Genomic DNA, 24,822 nt, shown 5'->3' with positions numbered 1-24,822 from the left:
TCTGCAGCCTAAGTTTTGATTTTCTTAGGAAGATTTGGTCATCCATAAACAGGATCAGAACTAGTCAGGGCAGATGTGGCTATCTTCTACATAAATGTGGCTGTCAGATCATCCTTATTGTGATTGTTCTCCCGTGGCTCAGACGATTACTCATATTGTGTACGACTGCCCAAGGCGTCACACAGTGGTGGTGGCCTACAGGACATACACAAGGTGACGGATGAGGCCTTGAATTGGCTTTCCAGCCTGGACCTTGACCCGTAGTTGGTATGATGGTGGCGGTGGTTATGGAGGAAACAGAAGATCATGGTCCTGTCTCACCACGAAGACGTTATTCTCGTAGTTACTCTCATAGTATCAGCAGAACTGCTCCTCATGTTAGAAGATGATGATAAAGTGTGAAATGGGCCTCCTCTAATGGATCAAGTTTTCTCACACAAGACACAACTGCTTATTTAAACCTTGGATACAGCTACTTTTATGTTGTGAAGTGTTGTGAGAACATGCAGCCTTGTCATAGTTGGTGCAGCAGGATGATAATTGTCCCTGGCTTAATTATGACAAGTTACTTTTGCTTTATATTTTTTAAAAAAAGGAAAGACTTAGAAAGCAGGTTGTGCCTTTTATGTAATGAACTTTTATATGTTAAGATTTTCATCATTTGTTTCTGGAAATTGTGATTGTACTTTTCACTTACCAGTTTTCATGTAGCCATAAGCATAAATAAATAAATGCTCAGGATTCTCTGTGTCGCCATGTGCTGTTTAGATATTGGTTGTTGCGTCTAAGGTGTCAAAATCACTGTTGACACAATTTTCCTGTGTAATGTTTCTAATTTTGTTAGGTGGCTGTTTATGTGTTTGCATAGACTGTTATACCGTATCTGAGTAGGAATTTGCAGATACCATGATATAGGAGTTTTATTTATGTTGGATGGAATAATGTCTTTTACTTGGAAGAGTTTTGCTGCGATGATCCGGATTTTGGTATGTAGGTATTCTATATGTTTTGTCCATTTAAGGTGGCAATCTATGTAGAGATCAAGGTATTTTGCAAGTTTTACAGGTTGGATTATGGGACATTGGCAGGTATTTCTGTTGTTAATACAGCGGTATGTGTAACAGTGTATCGATAGTGGTGCAGGGTGCATGATTCTTGGGTTGTGTATTATCAACATCTGTGTTTTGGTGCCATTGATTAGAATTGCGTTTTGGTAGAAGTATGTTGTGATTTCATTTAGAGAGAGCCGTGTTGATGTCTGTGTGGATTGCTAGTAGTGTGGTATCATCTGAGTACAGAAATATTTGGCTTCTTATAGTCATGTTGTGAACATCGTTAATGTATATGTTGAATAGAGTGGGTGATAATATGGTGCCTTGAGGAACACTATGTTTTATTTGTATATCCCGGCTGTGACATGTACCTATTTTTGTTACTTGTGTTCTGGTTGAAAGGTAGTTCCTGAACCATGTATGCAGTGTTCCTCTTATACCTATTGAGTATAGTTTGGTGAGTAGTATGTCATGCTCAAGTGTATCAAATGCTTTGGTTAGGTCAAGCAGTATAAGGACGGCATGCTTGTTTTTGTCGAGAGCTTTGTTTATTGTGTCGTCGATGTCTTCTAATAAAGTGATGGTGCTTTTTGTTTTCTGAAAGCAGTATTAGTTTTGTGAGATGATGTTGTACTTCTGTAGTCTGGCGTGTGTTATTTTTTCTAGAATTTTTGAAATGATTGGTAGGATAGCTATTGGTTTGTAGTTCTGAGTATCATTTCTTTTACCATGTTTGTAAATTGGTGTAATTATTGCAGTTTTTAGTTGTTGTGGAATAATGCCAGTGTCAAATATTATGTTCATGAGTCTCAAAAGTATTGGATTTATTTGTTCAAAGTGTGTTATAAGATATGCGAGTCTTATTTTGTCGATTCCTAGAGTGGTCTTTGGTTTTAGTTGTAAGAGTGCTTCTTTCAGTTCCTATTTTGTTACAGGTGGAAAATACATAGTTTGTTGTTGACTTTGTGTTGGTGGTTTTTTGTTGGTAGTTTGTCTTTTTTGAGTTGTGTGATATTATTTGTGAAGGGATGGCTGAATGAGTTTGCTAGTTCTTCTTGGTTTGTATCCTGACCGAAGCTTTTTGCAATAAAATCTTGTGCTGAAGTTTTCTTTTTTTGAGTTACTAATTCATTCAGTGTAGCCCATGTTTGCTTCATGTTGTCGTTATATTCTATGAAATTTTTGAAGTAGTAGTGTCTCTTTTTGCCCTACAAATTTTTGCTGTTAGTTGATTTCGCGTGTTTTTGTATAAGGTTTGTAAATGTGTGTTACTGGGTGACTTTTTGAATTTTTTCGATAGATTTTCTTTTACAGTAATACTATTTAGTATGGTGTAGTTGAGCAGTGTTATCAATGTAAGCCAGTGTTTTTTTTTATACTTCTGTGTGTACGATAGTGAAGCTGGTATTGGTGGAAATGTTGTCTGACCATTTCTTCAAAGAGTCAAAGACCTTGAAGTTTATATTGTCTAACTGGATATGTCCTATGTTTGAGATTTCCATTATATAGTTTTTAAGTGATTTCTAATCTTGTTCTTAAGGATGTGAAGAGTTAGTGTTTTATATCGGTAGGATGTGTAGGCCGGATTCTCTTGTAATTATATAAACTCGAGTATTTTCATTCTTTCTCATAAATATCTGTGAATCCTTAGTCCACAGGAACTTGTTTTTCTTTGTTTTTGTGGTATAAAAGTTTTTGAAGTATAAAGTCCAGTGTTCAGTTATATAGATTGGTGTTGAGAGTTTCTTGTCAGTTAGGATCGATGTTGTCGGCCTTGTTTTCTTCCTTGCTGCAAGAATGGAGTCTCTCAGACTTCTGCTGGTAAAATGAGCGATGATTGGTAGTGGTCTTTCTTTTGTTTTTTTTTGTGGGCCTCGGTTAATAAAGGCGATGTTTGTGGTTGCAACTTGAATGTCAATTTTGCTGCGATCAGTTGCATTATGTTGTTTAAGTCGTCCGTCTTTTCTTTTGTTATTTCCTCAATTTGAAGGTCTTTTTTCTTTCTTTTTGTAGCATGTGTTCCATTTGACATTCAAATGTGTTTACCTCTTTCCGCAGTTCTTCATTTTCGCGCTCGAGTATTTCTTGTGTTTCTATCACTACCATTAATTTTGTCTGTATTTCTTGCACGGTTCCTAACATTTCTTCAGAGGTTACATTATTGAACTGTATATAACGTTCATACTCCTCAAATTTTTTGTTGATTTGTTCCACGTGTGTATTTAGCAAGTCTTTAACCATGAGTTTAAATGAATCAAAGTTATCTGTAATTTTAGGATCAGAAAGTGGCTTACTTTGATGTGTGTCAAATTTGATGTGGTCCCTGTTCTTTGTTCTTCATTTTCTCACAGCATTGTAGACAGCACCATTCGGTCCGTTTCGCAGCTCCTTTTGCTTTCCACGTACTTACTGAGATTCTTGAACACTGGAAGTGTTGTCTTTTGCCACATCCAGAACAATGTGGCCCATCCCCTTCATCGCTTAATGGCTTATTGCACTTGTTACAGCGAGACAGTGAAGGTGCTTGACCTTAGCTGTCTTGGTGACCTTTAGACTATCTTCCCGTTAGCGACTGTAGGGTGACTTTTAAAATGGCTATGTCCTTTGTTCTTTGGTGACAGCAGGTCACTCTATGACTTTCAACACTGAAAATTTGAGTATTACTTCACCGATTTTGGTGATTTAAACATCCCTGTCTTCAGCCTGACTAGTAGAATTAAATAGCAGCACTTTCAAATTAAAAATGTGAGTTAAAAACCACTTTAAACCTATGAAAACGGGAGCAGCGATAACAGCGTACGTGCATCCATCTGCCTACACAGCCCTCTCATCAATGGTTTTAACAGGCACTTAGATGCTTATGATCTTCCAGCTACCCTGGAATTTCTTAACCATAATTCTAGGATAAGGCAGTTAGCCCCCATGCCTATAAGTATACTTTGTATATAATTTGCATGTGTTCTTATGGCCAACAATAATAATAATCATAATAATACTGAATAACTTACTTGAATAATAAGCAAAATTTGCACTTGTTTATTTAAATAACCAAAGCTTATTCAAATAAGCATAACATAATATGCAAATAACTGAATATCTATAATAAACAGTAATTATCCCAGTACTAAACACTGTGGAACCCACTTGTAGCCTTTATATTCTTCACTACTGCTTCCCCATATACAACTCTCTGATATCTATCATAAAGCCAATTTCCAATCTTATCCATAGCCTGACATTTAAATTCATACATTGCCTTCTTTAACATATGTGCTCATTTCTGTATAAATGTGCTTACCAATTTTTCCTCATTTTTAATGATCAGAAGAGCAATTCTAAGTGGTGTATAGTTTAATACTTTCATTCCATTACCACCATTATGCAATGGCACTACTTATGCTAAAGCCTCCATAGCTAAGATGGTTTCAGTGCTGCCTTTCAGGTGGAATGACCAGGGTTTGACCTATCTATTTTTTTCATAGTTTTTCAATTTTTCAATTGATAGTGAGTTAGTTGGTCTCATATGGAGATAGTAGGATTTTTTCTCCTGGAAACTTGGGTTTTCATCCTGTAATCAAACTGGCCATAAGAACACATGCAATTTATAAACAAAGTATGCTTATAGGCATGGGGCTAATTGCCTTATCCTAGAATTATGGTTAAGAAATTCCAGGATAGCTGAAAGATCATAAGCATCTAAGAGTCTGTTAAAACCAATGATGATGAGGATGACTACTTATCTGGCTTACACTTCTTAGGAACGAATCCAGTTGAAGACTTTCATTAAACAGCTAGGTTAATGGTATATGGTCATCTTAGTAAGCTCCTCAAAACACACAGTCATATCCCATCTAGTCCTAATGCATTACTAATATCTAGAGTGCTCAATATTTCAAATACATTTCCTTTTTCATTTCTAATCCTTCCATTCTATCTCTCCCTCAAGGAATAAAGCTGGTTTTACAGAGATGTAACATCCTAATAAAGTGATCATTAAACAGTTCTACTACATCATCTTGAAATGTCATCCAACTACCATAGTGTTCAAAGAATTTGTTCAAATTCTTCCACCCACCATACTGCCTCAAGTTGGTTTCTAAATCAATTATAATCTTATGCTTCTAATTCCACATCAATGACCTCCTCCTTGATATTTCTATATGCTACATGGTCACTATCAAGCAGCTAGGATGACATCACAGTTAGCAAATACTTAGATGCTCAGACTAAATTCAAAACTCTTGATCTCTCTTTTCCCATCACCACATGCTAGCTAAGATTTGTCTCTCAAGAATTCATTTGTCTTATTACTCAATGCTCTTTCCTTTGCACAGTTTATATTGCTTGTTTTGCACTTACTAAGTGCACTATCTGGTCCTTTACACATCTATTTCACACCATACATATGTTCTCTCTGAGGACAGAGAATTAATCAATATTATTTCACTCCTGTTTCCCTACCATCAGAGGGTACAACTCACACTTACCATAAATAATACACAACCACTACCACCCCTTTTTACCTTCCCTATCCTGATGAAATATGCCATCCCATCGTGACATCTTGCTGCTACTACATTTCACTAATCAATGTCACAAAACTCATTCCTTTTATTCCCAATACTCCTGGAATTTATATATAGAAAAACTAGCACAGAGTCAGCTTCTCAAATCCATAATATATTATACACAATCTCATCCTTCAAGCCACTGTCCTCCATTAGGCCATCTTGCTACTTTTCACCCTGGCAATTCTAGTTTCCCTGTCCTAAATACTCAACCTAGAAAACAACAGCTCATCTCTCTCTCTCTGAATGACAGCATCATTCCACATTCAAATGCAATCCATACAGCTCCCTTCTGTCATCAAACATTCCACCATCAAAACATTACAAATCTCTCTTCTTACATATTGTCACCATCATCTTATTTATCATTACTGTTCTTCTTCCAAGCTCTGCATATTATACCTAGGCAACACACATGCTATTTTCCCTCTCACACTCCTATGCTGAACAATCTCTAACTTCAATTTCAAATCTCACCACTCCATTCACACTGCTTTCAGGTCACTGTATTTACCATCAGTATCAATTTCTACATTTGCACCTCATATCACTGCTGCCTGAACACTGTACTCTACAACCATCATTATCATCTTGTCCCTGACATTACCACACACTCTGTGTGTAGAGTACAGCATTTGATATTCATTAAATATTGTACTACACACCATGAATAACAGAATCTTCAATACATCACACTCCTCAGAACTCCATTCATCTAATTCTTTCTGCTTCCACATCTCTACTTTTTTTTCCAACCCCCCCCCCCCAACCATTATCCCTTTGCACCCACACTGTCTTATTTCTCTTTCCTCTATCCTGTCTCTCCCATACTTTCAGCTTTTGTTCTTCCTTGTCTTTCAATGTCATGCCTTTTCTCATACCCACTCTTGTTGCAGTTAAATGCTGAAATCTCAATTTATCCAGACACCATCCTCAATTCATTCTGCATGCCTTCCACTTCCTTTCAATGATACCTTTATTTCTCTTGCACTTCCTGCTTTCACCTAACATTCAACAACACAATCAAGGAAATCTATGAAACATTTCACATTCTCTAAGCTGACAGTGGCATAGCTAGGCTTTTAGTCCCCTTGGTAAATGTTTACCTAAGTACCTTTTATAGTGTGACAATTTTGATAATTAGTAAAGTGTTCTTGGCAACTGCTCCCAATGTAAAAGCATTCCTATGCCACTGCATTGACATCTCTTTCTTCTTCTCTTCACCCTCATATCTATATATTGCTCTCACATATTGCTCATATCTATATATCAGCACTCACCTATTTCCAACTCACTAATTCTGCTACTAAAGCAAGAGCCAGTAACGCTCAAGTCATCCAGTATGTCCAACTGCCTGCATCTTTTGCACACATACATGTTCCCATTCCTCAGCTGCCATATTTTTAATTTACATGAAAAAATGCAGCAAAGTGCAGTATGTATGTTACAAAATCTTCCACCATATCATATATAATGTAGTCTTTAAATGGTAGTAGGCTATTTAACTGCCTTTCATCATGCTAGCTATTCAACATCTGGCAGGATGAAAACAACAAGCAAAACTTATAAGATGCCGGCCTGGTTGGCTGAGTGGTTAGTGTATCCGCTCTCCAGCCAAAAGGCTGCGGGTTCGAATCCCACCGTGGGCATGGATGTTTGTGATTGTCTGTGGAAATACTAGTGGTAGTGGTCGGCGTTAGATGGCATTGGTGTAGTTGTGGTCAGTTGGTGGGCTGAGTGAGACAGAGTTGTAGAGAAGGTGTCCTTCCACGATGAGTCTTTGGACTCCCTGGAGGTGTCAAATAATAATAATAATAAGATAAAATAAATAAAAAACTTGCCTAATACACCTACATACAAACAGTCGCATGAACCTAAAACTAGATATTGCATAAATACACGACAAACTTTCTCATAATATTAAAAACTTTTCCCACATCACATTCATAACCTGCTTCTAGAGTTCTCTCTACGATAGAACTATACTGAAGGAAAAAATTACCTATGTGATGTTATTAATTCCTCATCTTTTTCTTCAAGCTTGTCCATCAGCATACTACACTATAAGAAATAAATTGTAAAATTTTTTTTTTTTTTTTCAAATGCAGTCACATAAAAAAAAAAAAAAAGGAGAGACATAGTTTATGCTTTTGAGACATTAAGCTACTCACAATAAGAAAATTAAGTTACAAATTTATTTTGCATATTCATCCCTTCGAGTACATATAGCAAATTCTCATGTGAAATCATATAAAATTAAAAATGAATTAATTTTTTAATTAACTGTGTGAACAGTTGACTGTTGTTTTACAATTATTTATATATAAACAATTGTTTATATAAATATTTATTTATACTAATATAAATATTTATATAGATATTTCACTCTTTTATATAACTATTATTTATATAAAAGAGTGAAGATTGCACATCTGTTGACTTGTTATGACTGGAATGATCTGGGAAGGAGAGCTATGATTGCAATAAGTCAGTAAGCAGACTGAATAAAAGAAATGGCATGCAATATGTTGATATGATTGTCAAAAGGATTTGTACTTGTAAGATGGATTGCAGTTGAATGGTTTTATCAGGTGCTTGGAGAAATTTCAGTGTTGTTCAGTGAAAGAATGGATGTACATTATCAGTAAACTAGTTATGTCTGAGGAGTTGCATGGTAGAAACTGTGAGTGCAATGACAAATAAAATGTGTATGTGTGTGCAGGTGAGAGAGAGAGAGAACGATAACTTGTTAGAAATGATCTCTGGAAATGAAGACAGGTTTTGTCAAGAAATAGGAGTGCATACTATGGAAACTATGATGGTAGAAGAATCTACTGCAGTACTTATTTTACTTATTTTAGAAGAAACAGGGCTATCTAAACACTTATCAGATCCTAGTGATTAACTTGTATGCATACACTAATGCCAAAGGCATCAGGAATGAAGGTTAGGAGTTCACAGCAATAGTATATATAGTGGGACCAAAATTACTGGCACTGGTGAGACTTGACTGACAGAGGAGGATATCGTTACAGGAAGAGAATATGATGGATTCAGTATTCAGGAGGACAGACAAGATAGGAAGGATGGAGAGAATTTTGCGAATGAATGCAGAAACTTTAAATCTAATCAAAGTAGAAATTTCCAACAGTAGTTGTATGAACAATACAGGAAATGGGCTCAAGATTATTTGATGTGAGAGAGACATTCTTCTTTGAGTGCCATCTCCTATCGGAGGTCAGCGACCACCTTGGCAAATTTTGAGCAGTCTCTCAGAGTTCATACCAGTCCACTGTCTGATATCTGCCAGCCAAGATTTTCTTCGTCTTCCTTGTCCTCTTCTTCCATTTATCTTCCTTTTTATAATCAATTGAAGTATCTTATATTTTTCATTACGAAGTAGGAGACCAAGATATGCAGTTTTCCTTCTTTTTATGGTATCTAAAAGTTCACGTGATTTCCCCATTTGTTCCAGTACTTCCTGATTGGATGTTTTTGCTGTCCATGGGATTTTTAACATTCGTCTGTATAACCACATCTCAAAGGCTTCGAGTCTTTTTATTGATGTTGTCTTCAAGGTCCAAGTTTCTGCACCGTACAGCAGTACAGACCATACATAGCATTTAACCATGCGTACTTTAAGCTCTAAGTTTAAACTGCAGTTACACAGTGTTGATTTCATCAAGAGAAAATTTTTTCTTGCCATTTCAATTCTAACTTTTATTTCCATTTCTGAATTGCAATCTTCATTTAACCAGCACCCGAGATATTTAAACTTTGCCACTCTTTCTATTTGTTTCCTATTTAAAGAAAGTGCTAAATTAAGAATTGGTTTCTTACTTATGACCATGAATTTAGTTTTGGTGATACTTATTTTTAATCCCATTTTTTCACTCTCTGCATTTATTAGTTCCAAAAGATTTTGAAGATCCTGAATATTGTCAGCCAGAAGAGCTGTATCATCGGCATATCGGATGTTACTGATGATTTCACCATTTACACTAATCCCTTCCTTTCTTCCTTCGAAGACTTTTTGAAATATGGCTTCTGAGTAGATGTTAAAAAGAAGAGGTGACAGCACACATCCTTGCCTTACTCCTCGTTTGATGTTAATGGAGTCTGTAATAATGTCATCAACTTGAACAGATGCCTTTTGGTTCCAATATAAGTTTTCAATGATCCTGATGTCTTTACCATCTAATCCAATTCTTTTTAATAGATAGTACAATCATTTTAGCTTGTTGGACTTTGTCAAATGCTTTCTCGAAGTCGATGAAGCAAACGAATATTGTTTTGGTCAATACATTTTGGAAATAAGATCTGAGAACAGAAAAGGGCCTCTCTTGTTCCCAAGCCGTTTCTAAAGCCGAATTGGGTATCACTGATGGTGTCTTCACATTTTCTGTATATTCTTTTTTGAATTATTTTCAGAAATATTTTAAGAACATGCCTCATTAGGCTGATCATTCTATAGTCATTACAAGTTTTCGCATTTACTTTTTTAGGTAGCATGATGAAGGTCGACTGTAACCAGTCTTGAGGGATTATGCCTGTATCGTAGATCTTATTAAATAGCTTTACTAATATGTTAATGTTGTCACCTTCTAATAACTTTACTATTTCTGCTGGTATTCTATCTGGTCCTACGGCTTTACCATTTTTAGCTGAGTTTAATGCACATTCTACCTCTGATTTTAGAATGATTGTACATAAGTATTTTCTGGGTTCTGCCTGTTATCAGTAAAGAGTTCTATATATTTCACGCATTCTTGTATTTTGTCATCCTTTTTGGATATAATTTCTCCCTTTTTGTTTCGAAGGATACAGAATTGTTTTTTCTTATATATACCTGAGTTCTCTTTCATCTTTTTTGTGTAGATTAAAATTGTCATGTTTTTCCTGTAGAATTTCTATTTCTTTACATTTTTCATTCATCCTGATTTCTTTTGCTTTTTTGATCTTGTGTTTAATAATTTTCTGAACCTCTGTATATTTTGTTGGATTATGATTTTTATATGATCTGCGTTGATCCATGAGAGAAAGAATTTCATCAGTCATCCAATCTTTCTTTTTTACTGCTCTATTAGGACATAAGGTATTGGTATATTTCTCTATGAAGACAGATTTCAATTTGTCCCATGATTCATCAACCCTCATGATGTCATCATTCTTGATAAGTGCTAGCTCTTGATTCAGATCTTGACTCAATTTGCTTCTTATCTCTGTGTTTTTTAATTTTCCCAAATCAAACCTTTTTTGTTGATGTTTCTTAAGCATAGCTTTCAGTCTAAGAGAGAGACATTAACAGGACAAAATACATAATTAGGTGCTGCTACAGACCAGGATAATCTGAAGAGGACTAACTATGAACTTCATAGACAGATAAAGATAAATCCTATAGCTACATCATGGCCAATTTCAATTATGAGAATACAGATTCCAGAGAAGGGAAAGCATCTGAGTCAAGAGAAAAAGAATTTATAGAATTACTCAGGGATAACTACCTTAAGCAGTATGTGATGAAAAGTATAAGAACATTGGATTTTTGTCACAGTGTTTCAGAATCTGTCTGAGGCACTGACAGATTCCCTGTGTGTCCATTCTCAGAGCTTTCACAGTCACACTAACTGTAGGCATATGGTAGGAGATATAATAATTCACAATGGATCCAATATCATGAAACGAGCAATAATGATGGACCTGCACAAAAAGGGCGGGCCAGGAGAGTGATGGCCATTGTGAGAAATGTTAAACTGGATTGTGAAAAGAAGTTAGCCAAACTGGACTAAGGAAATCTAAGAGAATTTTTTCATTATATAGAAAGTAAAAGGAAAAATACCCATAATGAATGCAGATTACTGGCAAGTGATATTCACTAGAAATAAGTATTCACTTCAGTAAGATATACACATTCAAGGAATTCAAATCGAACTGCTGTAAGGGGTGACCTGCAGGCACACGAATGGTATAAAGTGCAGGCCAGAAAGGTAACGAGTGTGGTAAAAAAAGCAAAAGCGGATTATGAAGGGAAACTAGCTATGCAAGCAAAAGAGAATCCCAAACAGTTCTTTCAATATGCTGCAAGCAAGAAAAAAACTGTACACGGCAAAATGATTTTAAGGAATGACGATGGTAAGGAGGTTACTGAATCAGTCGATATAGTGGAGTTACTGAGCGCCCACTTTGCAAAAGCATATCATCCAGGTGGTGACGTTGAAAAAATGAAGGAACCATTAGTTTATACGGGAATAGTGATGAATGAAGTGGAGGTGGCTAGTCTATTACAGAACCTTAATGTGAACACATCTGTGGGATTGGATGGTATACTGGCACGGGTCTTGCGTGAAGCAGCTAAGGAATTATCAGTGCCCTTGACCATGTTGTTTAATCTGAGTCTCAGGTCTGGTTTAGTCCCGAAGGTGTGGAAAGAAGGGAAAATAGTTTCACTGCATAAAGGAGGATCCAAGACTACGGTTGCATATTACCGACCGATCAGCATATCAGGAGTCGTTGTCAAGGTCTTGGAGAAAGTAGTCAAGGGAAAAATACAGGAATGGATTGATGAAAATGAGATACTGTACAGGGGACAGCATGGCTTTGTGAAGGGTAGATCATGCTTCTGTAACTTGCTCAAGTTTTATAACAAGGTGACGGCTGAACTGGATAAGGGAAATGGGTTTACAGTGATACTGCTGGACCTGGCAAAGGCGTTTGGCAGGATACCACATGGAATACTAATCCATAAACTACAACATATGGGAATGGATATAGGGTTGGTGAGATGGATAGGTGGTTGGTTGATGGAGAGATATCAAAGAGTAGTTTATTCAGGAGTAGAGTCCAAAAGATGGCCTGTGACTAGTGGTGTGCCGCAGGGTTCTGTTCTTGGACCACTGCTGTTTAATTTGTTCATTAACGATATAGGGAAGGATCTAAGTGGAACAATTCATTTGTTCGCTGATGATGCAAAGTTGGGTAGGGCAATAGTGAATGCAGAAAATGTCAAAGTCTTGCAGGATGACTTAGATAGATTGGAGTTCTGGGCTAAGGAGAATGGATGTCAATTTAATGTGACAAAATGTAAGGTTATGCATTTTGGGGTGAAAAGATTAGCAGCAGTATACCACATTGGTGGAACTGTACTCCAAGAGATTGATGAGGCCAGGGACTTGGGAGTGTTGGTGGATAGGGAGATGAAGTTTATGGGGTACATTGCAAAAGTAGCTAAATCAGCTCATCAACTCACTTGGGTGTTGAAAAATACCTTGACGAGCAGAGACAAGCAAGTTATTGTACCTCTGTACCGAGCCTTGATAAGACCTCATCTCGACTACTGTGCCCAGATTTGGTCACCTCGGTTCCTTCTTGATGGGGAGGAGGTGGAGAGGATCCAGAGGCGAGTAACTAAGATGATAACAGGTCTATGGAATGAACCATATGAGAACAGGTTGAAGATTTGTGGGTTGCAAAAACTAGTTGATAGGCGGAAAAGGGGAGATATGATTGAGACATTCAAATTGCTAAAGGGATTCTATAGGATTAATTCAGAGGATATTTTTGAGATCAGGACTGGTGGTGGGAGAACTAGGGGACACCTATGGAAGCTGGGCAAGAGTGTGGTTAGCAGGGGTGTTAGAGTTGGGTTCTTTACTTTTAGAGTGGTAAATGAGTGGAATAAGCTGCCAGAGTCTGTTGTGGGTGCTATGACGGTGAACGAGTTCAAGGCAAGGTATGGTAGATACTGTGAGAATGAAATCGCATAGTTGTGTGGACGTGATGTTTAGGGCCTCCCTCGATGAGTCTAAGGACTCCTGGAGTCGCCTGAAATAATAATAATAATAATAATACTGTGCCTTCAAGGTTACTTTAGGTAACATAACTAGCTTGTCCTTCATCCACAGTACTGAGAAAAACAACCTGTCTCAGTTGTGTCAACCTGTCTGAAGATTACAAGAGCAAATTCTGATGAATTATCTTGTGGCAATTTGTATTACTGACAATTTCGAGAAGAAAGTGGGTACACATTCAAATTGCATGCAAAAGAGGCACATAGTAGCATAACACTCGACAGGATAAAAGGCTGCACTAAGCAAATTGCATTTGAAGGAAATTCTTTTCATGAAGGAATAAAGATGCAAACTTCGATGTCTTCTAATGTCTCAAAAATATCATCTATATGATTTCATGTGGAGAAGAATTATTGGAAAGCTTGAAGAAGGCTGCAGAATTACTGATATCTCACATAGCATTGTATCTAGGCCCTGGGCAGAGTTTCAAACCAATGGAATGTGCTCCAGACATTGACTAAGAGGTCACCCTTGTTCTACCATGGAGCATGAAGACAGATTTTTGGTTATAACAGCAAAACAATCGATGCACCATGACAGGTCAGCTTGCAAGTCGGCTGGACACTATGACCGACACACAAAATTGCAACAGAGTTCTTCAATGTTATGTTCAATTGTTCCATGGTGCTGTAGGCAAAGAATTCATTTTTTTCTTTGCCTACTGACCACTCAATTCAATTAATATCCTCGGTGTTTAGAAGTATCTCCACTGCTTGTGTATGATGACAATACCACGCCACATCATACACAAGCAGTGGAGATACTTCTAAACACCGAGGATATTAATTGAATTGAGTGGTCAGCATGCTCCTCAGTGTTCAACCACACAGAACACGTGTGGGATGCAATAGGGAGATGCATTACATCTCCAGAAAACAAACAAGGCCTTATTCATGCTCTGAAGGAGTAGTGGGTTAATTTCCCTCAAGAACTCCTGAAACACTTAGTGCTAAGCATGGTACGATATTTTAAGTGTATCGCAGTTTGGAGTGGACATATTCCATACTGAAGTGTCTCTCCACATAGTTTTCTGTAAGCACTGTACATTATTTCCTTTACTACATCCTTAGGAAATTTGTAACTTTTGCCAAAAACATATTGCAATTTAATTTGTATGAAATTTATAAAATGTTTTTGTGTAACATAATTTATTAGCATACTAGCAATAAATTTATGTCCCAATTTGGATGCAGTCATGAAACTTTTTTCATATAGAGGTAAAAATGTAGTTTTTCCTTAGTTTTTGAACACCAGTGTATGAATGACAACGTTGTTGTGAGGTTTACTGACTTGTCCTTTTCTTTAATATTTATCTCATAATAAAGTTGTCATTAATATATTCCTAATGCACACTATTTGAGACCGAACTTAACTGTCTGTCATGAGGTTTTCTGTTATTATCATTTAGGATTCTCAAATAATACTACTCTGACATTTTCATCATTTGGACCAACTCTATTAATCATGGCCAATGTCAAGAAAGGACTTCAAGGACTACTGAAAGACGCAGCAGACTTTATCAGCATAAAAATAGCTTCCATACTACTACTTCAACCAAAACTTTCAGACAAAAAAAAAACTTTAAAAATGGGATGGTTAGCCATACAGTATATTAGGCAGGACAAAAAACATAGTAGTCTTAACAGCCGAACAGAGGAATGTAACAGCGATCGCGAACATAACATACCTTGAAAACATGTAAATTCTCGACACAAGTACCTATGACCCACTACAACAATCTGACAAGACCAACAATATTATTAAAGATCTAATTAATTTGGCTTGAATACATCTAAAAACATCTCATGTTAAGACACTCCCTGGTCTCAAGAATCTATGGATCTCCAAAATACACAAGCAAGGCACACTACTAAAACCAATTGTAGAAGCAAGGTATTCTCCTACTTGCTTTATCTAGATATCCAGCACACCTACTAAGGTCTTACATCATACATTTTACTGAACATACAAATACAAAAGATACACATATCAGAAGTATCAAAGACATTGAGAAAAAATGGAAACACATATCAGGACTAGTAGCATGTACAATGGAATTGAAATGTAAGTATTGTGGCATCAAACTGAAATGATCCACATAGATTACAATTTCTACTTCAGCACATTTAAAGTTATATGTTAAAATAGACACAGTAGTACCACAAGAAACAAGTCATGATATTACATGAAGTAAATCTGGACCTCTCTCATAGAGCATCTAGCAAACACACACACACAAACAGTTGCCAGCGGCACACATGAGGTGCTATCAAATAGAAACTGGACTGTGCTGGATACTCAGTGACAGATCGAGTTACAGTCTCATGTAACCAGGTGTCAGTGACAGAAATTATTGAGTCAGTCTGCCATGTGGCATTGAGCTGTGTGCGCACCAGAACTTGTGTAAAGCATGTGGTTTATTCTTATCACATGTTTGTGCCATTCTGCGATTTCACCATGAATGTGATATTAGAACAAAGGGCAAATGTAAAATTAATGACATCTTACCTGAAGCCTTTTTTCCTGTTCCAAATTCTGCAGTTCATCAATTAGTTTTTGTGTTTTATATAACTGCTCAGCCTTAATATGCTGTCTTTCTGTATTGGTATGCAGAGCATTATCTACATTTGAAAAGGAAAAAATAATTTTTTTAAAACACCATTTTAAGATAAGGAGAACAATTATTATTCTCCTTATCTTAAAATGGCTACTATTATTATTAATAAAAGTAGACTTGCATAAAAATATGTAGAACTACTAATTTTTTTAAGGATTAACAACACAAAAACAGTCATAAGCATGAATGTTTGAACACAGTGAATATGATATCTTTTTATTTCGTATCCAAACACAAGTGGTACAGTAGTAAGTGATACAACATTATTTACAACAAATTAGGATACATTACAAATGAAAACAGCTCAGGTGAATTACACAGGGAGTAATAAGTAAAATATGAAAAAAAAAAAAAAAAGAAACTATACATAAGTTACATACAATAAATATGGTCAGATGTTCCTCCAGTATCTTGTGCAATCAACTGCTCTTTATGTGCAGGATATAAGGTCCTCTTTAATAAATTATTGAAGGGGACAAGAAAGAAGCTGTTCCATGGACTGGGTTGTCCTGCACTCACAATTACCTGGTCCAGTGAGGTAGCCCCATTTGATGAGATTTTGTTTGCAGTCCTGTCGTTCGAAGTCTGTTGAGGCTTTTCCAAGTAGGCACCACGTGGAAAATGTTTGGCTGTTGGAATACGAGTATTATTCTCTCTGTATAGTGCAAGGCATCGTTGAAGTCTTGTCTCCAGAGGTTTTTAGGCGGTTCAACAGTTGCTAGGAAGCTATGTTGGGATCTTAGTCTTTGGGGCACCGTGGTCTGGCCAAATAGTGGGTGGCATTCATCATTCATTTGTCTGCTTCTTTCGTCATCTGAGAATACATATCTTCAAATTGAAGGGGGTGCAATACCAGCCAAAGTATACAGGTCTCTTAGTGGTGTTGGTTTCAGGCATCCCGTAATTAAGTGGCAGCTTTCATTCAATACTGGATCAAGTTTTTCAGCATGGCAGGATCTGGACCATACTGGGCAGGCATATTCAGCAGAAGCATAGCAAAGGGCCAAGGCAGAAGATCTCAATGTGCTAGGGTCTGTACCCCATTTGGAGGAGGTAAGCTTTCTTAGTATATTGATTCTTGCATTCACTTTTGCCTTTGTTTTTTCTGTGTGTTTTATATGAAGGATTGTGATCTAATGTCACACCCAGGTAGATTGGCAATAAGGTGGAAAAGGCCAGTCTGGGTTTTCAAGGGGTTTGGTTTTAATTGATTACTGCTATAATATATGGCTAGACTATTTAAGGTAAGTGACAGAGTAGTTTCAATGGACTTGAAATTTTTTGATTGAGTATATGGCAAAGTCATCAGCATTGATAAAATTTCTAGTTCCTGGAAAGATGTGGAGATCATTGACGTAGATGTTGAAAAGTAATGGTGATAACACACTTCCCTGGGGGAGGCCATTTTTTGGGGGATGCCAGCGGCTCTTCTTACCCCCCCAGGTCCACAAAAAAGCATCTGTTTTCCAACAGTGATTGGATCAGAAGGACATTCTGTAGTTATTCTGTATATTTTATTTCTTAGTGTAAGTTAGGTCTACAAAGACTGCTTCTGTGGCTAGTTTTTGCAGTGAATATGATAATGATGCAACTGATAACTGCACACATAATTATATTATTTTTCTTCACCCATAGTCTATGTATACTGTCAGGGCCTATATAGGTGACAGTTATGACAAAGTCTCACTAGGTGTTTCTATCCTGAGATCTCATTGACAAGGTGGAGAATGAAAAATCAGTGCATTTTCTAATATTATCCCGCCAGGTGATTCTAGGTCACCCCAAGTATTTGATACCAGAAGTCAAGCCCTCGAGTGATATTGTAGATATCAGATCCAGCCACCAGAGCTATGACATATTACAGTCCTATTTATAATTAACACTTACACTAAAACATTATGTGGGGTAGAATGTGTGTCATCCATATTCTTGGGATTTTTAGACCATCATTACTCTTAAAATTAGGGAGGCTGATAAGAATTTCACACACCTCCTTAAATTCAAGTTCATATCACGTTCTGGTGGGATGTGAACAGCAAGTGTCTTTCCAGTCAATTCTCTGTAGAGTATTCAGGGCATGATCAGAAAGTATGGAAAGAAAGTAAATTTAATGTGCTGTTTAGGTTCCTTTTTTCAGACAGGAATTGCGTGCATCCTATTTCCCCTATATAGGGCAAATTACAGGTGCAATGAATACAGTATACTCCAGGGTGGGCCAGCAGAGGAAGTGGATCCTTCAATGAGTTGAATAAATTCTTTAATTTTTCAGGAGGTTTAAAGGCGGCATTAAGGTTGTATTTCTATAGTATTCTGTTTATTTTTATCTGATATCCTTTTAATGTATGGAATGGTTACAGTTTTATTGTAACCTAGTTTATTTTTGTTTTTAAGTGGGATCTTGTGAAGAATTTTGTTCATAGTATTTTGGCTGTAACCATTTTTCAGGAAGGTATTACTGAAAACTTTTAATTCATCTTTAGGTGCTTGTTCATTGGAGCAAATCTTCAAAGCCCTTTTTTTTTTAGTATATTAATGACACCTAGTTTTTGTGTTGAGTGGTGGTAAGAGTTCATGTGTATATATTGGCCAGTATGTGTAGGCTTCTGGGTAAACAGTGAAGGAAAGACATATGACAAGTGTATCTAGAAAAGGAAATGTGTTCGACTTTCAATCTCAATTGTGAATTGTATGCATTTGTTTGTATTATTTGTTTAGGTGGCTGAGGAAAGTGTCTAATATATGGCGGCTATGGACCTGATAACGAAAACATCGTCAACATATCTAAGCCAGACTTTGGGTGTTAAAGAGTAAAGGAATCTAGAGCCCGTTGCTTGAAAGCTTCCACATAAAAGTTAGCAATTGGGGATGGGGATAATGGTTAGCCCATGGTTGTGTCTTCTTTTTATAGGTAGAAAGTGTTTTGCCACACAAAATAGCCAGAATGTAGTAATGGGTAAAGAGTGCTGTGATACTAGACGAGAATTTGTCCTGTAAAAGAAGGATTGTCATTCATTAGGACATTTGTGAAAAGGGCAGACATCAAAACTGACTAATAAAACACTTTTTCCTAGTATGATGTCTTTAATCGTGTTTACAAAGCGTTGTGTGTTGTTAATATAGAAGGGGGAATGACTTACCAACTCCTTGAGTGTTGACGCTAGTTTCTTGAATTTCTTCCAGCCTTTCTGATCATGCCCTGAATACTCTACATAGAAATGAGAAAAGCACCTGTTGTTTACATCACACTGAAACATAGTATGAACATAAATTTAAGGACCCTGTGAAATCAACCGCTCTAATCATAACAATAATCATTTCCTAAAAATCCCAAGAATATGGATGGCATATATTCTCTCCACATTGCCAGCAAAGGTTAGTCAATTGGTAGAGCCTCTGCTACTAATGGATCACAAAAAGTTAAGCAAATTTGAGCACAGTTAGTAGTTGGAAGGGATCCATCGTTCAATGCTGTTGGCACACTCTTCCTCGATGAGTCTTTGGACTCCTTGGAGGTGTCACATGGTAATAATAATAATGATGATAATAATAACAACAACAACCTTTTGTGTAAATGTTAACTATAAACAGGACTAAGTAATCTAGGATCTCAACTCTAATATAACAACTCTCATGTTAAATTGGGACACCACTTTTGCCATAATAAAAGTACAGTGGAATCTCAGTTGTCGAACGCCTCTCATCTCGAGCAAATCGGGTCCCGAACATATTTTCTGAACCAAAAAAGCAATGGTTTCTGAACAGAATCTCAGTTCCTGAACAGGCAAACCAGCAACCATGTGATCTCTGGGCTGAGATGTATGGCGGAAGAGCGTCACTTACGCCACAGACTCCTCTCAATCCAGACACCTGCTCGAATTCGCAGTGCCTTTTCTTGATTTTCTTTGTGTTTTGCTGTGTTTTTTTTTTTTATAAATTATTATTAAATAACCCATCATGGGACCTGATAGCAGCAAAGCGAAAAGAAAAGTTGTTAGAACCACGATAGGGTTGAAAAAAGAAATCTCATCCAAACATGAAAATAACGTTCATGTCTCGGATCTTGCTATGCAGTTCGGTATGGCGATATCGATGATCTGTACAATACTCAAAAATAAAGAGACAATCAAGGGAGCTGATGTTGCAAAAGGAGTTAAAGTTCTTACTAAACAAAGATCTCAGATGACTGAAGAAGTGGAAAAATTGTTGCTCATTTGGATAAACGAGAAACAGTTAGCTTGGATAACCAGGCAATTTTTTTATTCAGTGGATCCATTAAGTCTTTGCCCCAAATGTGAGAAAATACCTTCAAGATAAAAATTTGCCATTAAAATGCCTTTTTGTGATGGACAATGCTCCTACTCGCCCTCCAAGCTTGGAGGACAAGTTTGATTTTTATCACAGTGAAGTTCCTGTCCACTAACACGACTCCTCTAATCCAGCCCATGGACCAGCAGGTCATTTCGAATTTTAAGAAACTCTACACCAAAGCACTGTTTCAAAGGTGTTTTGAAGTGACCTCTGACACAGAATTAACACTCAGAGAATTCTGGAAAAATCACTTCAATATCCTCCATTGCTTAATATTCTTGATAAAGCCTGGGTGCAAGTGACTTACAGGACCATAAACTCGGCCTGAAGGAAATTGTGGTCAGACTGTGTAGCAGACAGAGACATTGAGGGCTTTGAGGCTGAGTATGTTGCTGTTGTCGATGATGTTGTGTCTCTGGGTAAAAGCATGGGCTTGGAAGTTGGCAATGCTGATGTGAAGGACCACAGGAATGAGCTCACCACGAAAGAACTGGAACACCTTCAGAAGGAGCAGCAAAAGATGGTGGTTGAAGAAATGTTTTCAGAGACAGAGGAAGGAAGGGAGGATTCCTAGTTGTTTGATCAAAGAAATGTGTGTGAAATGGTGTGATGTGCCAAGTTTTGTGGAAAGAGATCACCCCTTTTTCGTCTATATTTTAGCTATTTATTGTGTTTATTCTTTTTATGTAAGATTTTATGCATTTTCATTGTTTTTGTATATGATTTTATGCATGAAGTACTGTTGTAAAAGTTTAAATAAGCAATCACCTGGGGTTCGGGAATGGATTATTTCATTTTACATTAATTCATATGGGAAAATGGTTTCAGTTTTCAGTTTTCAAATCAGTTTCCGAGCAGCCTTTATGAATGAATTATGTTCGACAACCGAGGTTACACTGTATCTATATGAATTTGTTCTCTGATGATGTTATAAATAGAATATAACTTTGATGTAAGTTTTTGCCCCTACTAGAGGTCAGGCCAGTAGAATATAACAGCTGATCCAATCATTGTCTCTTTGGCATACTGTTTGAAATATAATATAGCTTGTCTGTATATATATATGTGTATAATCCAGATGTGATCATAATAAGAAGGTCGAAATGTCAGGAAATTAAAGTAATTATTTCTAACATGGTTGTAGTCTTCATAATTTGTCTGAAATGAAGACAAAGAATCAAATCTATAAATATGAAAACAGCAAGAATTAAAACTAAAAAACATGTAACATACATGACAACCCAGCAGTGTGAATAATATTTTGCTGTTTTGGAAAAATCATCAGCACAGAGTTAAAACTTGTTAATGATAATTTAATTAGCCAATAAAACATTAATACATAATTTAATGTTGGCATTTTAAGGCAGTGCCATTTCATTTTATAAGTCTAACTAATCACACTTCTCTAATTACTATTTTACAAAATTTCTATAGACAACAAAAAAAAAGAGAACCATCATCTTTGCGAAAATGTTCTCTCATCATGTTCTAGATCTATAGTAAACTCCAATCTAGTAACTTTTGAAGAAATTGATGCAGTCCTCAAACTAACCAAAAGAGGTCAAGTTCCTGGTAATGAGCGTATTCTTTATGATTTGCTTACTCACCTTGACTACGAATGAAAACCCAGCCATTTAACGTCTTTTTCTTCTCCTCAATAAAACTGGTAGGTCTTGTTTTAGCAATTAATTTCATTTTATAAGGTAACAAACAGATCAGATATGGAAGAATCATATACAGTGATATTCTCGGATTTTGCAAAAGCGTTTGATAGATTATCACATGATAAGTTGGTGTACATGCTGCAGAGGATGGAAATAGTATATTGGTTACATGGTTTAGTAACTGGCTCCCTTAACGTAACCATCATACATAACCAGCAAGTTATGTATGATGGAGTAGCATCTCAAAAAAGGAGGATAACGAGTGGCATGCCCAGGGATCTGTTCTTGGGCCCCTGATGTTTATTTTTTAACTTGTTTGTAAATGATATATCATGTGGGATGACTGGGAATCTTCAGGTGCTGGTGATGATGCAAAGTTAGAGAGAATTATAAATAGCACTGCTGATGTTAATTCACTTCATTAAGATTTCAATAGACTTTTCAATTGGACAAAAAAGTGGAGTTGTAGTGTTAATATTAATAAGTGCAAGGTGCTGAATTTTGGAGTGGAGAAATAAAAGGCTATGTACTATACTGACGGTGCTGTACTGCAGGTAGTGGATGAGACTCAAGGTTTTGGAGTGATGTTGACAGTAGACTGAAGTCTAGAGGGCGTATTGCAAGTGTTGCAAAGACTGCACATCATAGTAGTACTATGATAAGAAGTATTCTAACGTGTAAGGATAAGGAGGTGGTTGAGCTACTGCATAAAGCACTGGGCAGACCACACGGAGTATTGTGCTCAAATTTGGTCACCTGGTTTTCAATGTTATATGGAAACATTGGAGAGGATCCAAAGATGAGTGACTAAGACATATCAGGACTCTGGAATGCTGGCTATGAGAGATTAAAGAAATGGGGATTACAGAGTTTGGTGGATAAGAGGAAAAGAGGTGATATGATAGAGACATTTAAGCTAGTGATGGGATTTTATTAGATTAATCCAGAGAGGATTATAAAATGAGTACAAGGTGAGAGGGGGAAGAACGGAGGCCATCCCTGGAAGTTATGTAAGAGTGTGGTGAAGAGGGGGGGTGTGAGGAGTAAATTTTTTTACATGGAGAACTGTCAGTGAATGGAACACATCATCAGCATATGGTGTTAATGCAGGGTGTATAAAAGATTTTAAGACTTATGAAAAGTAGTTGTCAGTTGAATGAACCTTTCATGATGAGTCTGTCAAATCCATGAAGGATGTAATAATAATAATGATAATAAATGATTAACAACTCCTGAAACTGGCATGAGTCAAACATAATACACTTGCCCAAACCTAACAAGCTGAGGTATAATCCTAATAACTATCATGCACTCCTCAAAAACTTTTTGGAAGGACTATCCCCTCTAGGATTTCTCCAAAAATAGAAGGCATCTTACCCAATGAACAGACTGTGGTAGATGCTGCTGCAACCAGTTCCTGGCCCTCACAATACACACAGAAACTGGATACCAAAGGGTTTAAAAACAGCTACTGCCTTTACAGACTTATGACACCATTGACACCACATGAAAGAAAGATTTACTTTATAAAACAGCCAAAATAGTCAAATGCCAAAAAACTCTACAACTACTAAAACAAATGCTCTACAACAGGAAAACAAAAGTTCACCTGAATTCATAAAATAATCAGAACATACAGCTCATTTGGTATTACACTTAATTGCAGCCTTACATACCAACACCATTTGGAAAAATTTAAGTTTAAGATATTTGCCAAGAGCATCATAAATGAGCTCACAGGTACTTGGGGTTGTAATGCTTTGACCCTTAGTCTTGGCTTGCTCTTCTCAGCAGCAGAGTACTGCTTGCCAGTTTGGAATGAAAGTTCTCACACAATTTTTATGGACACAAAGCTTTACATAACAATGAGAACTATCTCTGATATACACCCATCTACTCCTCTCCCATGATTGCCTGTCCTTTCCCATGCCACCCCTCCATGCTGCAGAAGAGAAGAAGCTGCCATCAAAGAAATAAATATAATCAGAAATAACATCAACTTTCCCATACATCAAGGTATTTCTCCACCTCCAGCTCACTGCCTTACATCCAAAACTTCCATCTGGCTTGTGGAAATGCCAGATGACAGTCCCCCAGGAATAGTGGAGAAGACTGGAATGAACTATAAATAAGTACCTGATCACAGATGCAACTGTCAAACCCTTGAGAATTCAATCTACATTGACACATCTAGAGCCAGCTAAACAGATTTAGGACTGGACAAGGCTGCCTAATTACTATATTTGTGGGGAATTTCCCAGTGAGCCTCTTGCACATGTAGAACTGTGAAGACTGCATCATGTCACTGATAATAGTGCTATAAAATGGTAAACTGAACAAACACACTTCTACTCATTAAATTCCTGCCATGTACCCTCAAGGGGTGTACAGGATATGATAGTAATAAATGAAAAATTTACATCATTACTAACTTCCCACCTACAACTACAATTTTCCTCCAAATCAGTCTGTTACTTGTCAAAACTCCAACATTATCAGATCTTATATTTCTATCATCTACGGCACTGTATCAATCCACTTATCCATATGCAAATATTACTTTGTAAATAAACTAATAGAAGTAACAAGTTTCAAGTGAAAAAAAAAACAAAAAAAAACAGTGACATACAGGCATACCCTGTCATACAACACATTAGGTTCCAAGATCATCATCATTGTATAACGAATTTCATCATATAGTGAATCAATTTCTTTGTTTGTTTGTTTTTCTCTCCACTTGTAGATGCATGTAATGGTTTAATAACA

General features: G+C 36.7%; 1 protein-coding gene across 1 annotated transcript in view; it reads right to left on the bottom strand.

The window, feature by feature from the left end:
- The window catches only part of LOC150102997 (leucine-rich repeat-containing protein 45-like), a 358,127-nt gene that overhangs the window by 183,059 nt on the left and 150,246 nt on the right, over nucleotides 1-24,822 (bottom strand). The window contains exons 9-10 of the mRNA XM_090398041.1: nucleotides 15,976-16,088; nucleotides 7,623-7,681 (exon numbers count right to left, since the gene is read on the bottom strand). Coding sequence (XP_090254167.1) covers nucleotides 7,623-7,681; nucleotides 15,976-16,088 — 172 coding nt within the window. The remainder of the gene's footprint in view (nucleotides 1-7,622; nucleotides 7,682-15,975; nucleotides 16,089-24,822) is intronic.

Source organism: Typopeltis vanoorti, chromosome 9 (genome assembly GCF_054136105.1).
Source record: "Typopeltis vanoorti isolate ZY-2024b chromosome 9, IOZ_Tvanoo_1.0, whole genome shotgun sequence".
NCBI lineage: Eukaryota > Metazoa > Arthropoda > Arachnida > Uropygi > Thelyphonidae > Typopeltis > Typopeltis vanoorti.
Note: the sequence above shows the minus strand (reverse complement) of the source record. Positions and strands in the feature narration are given on the sequence as shown.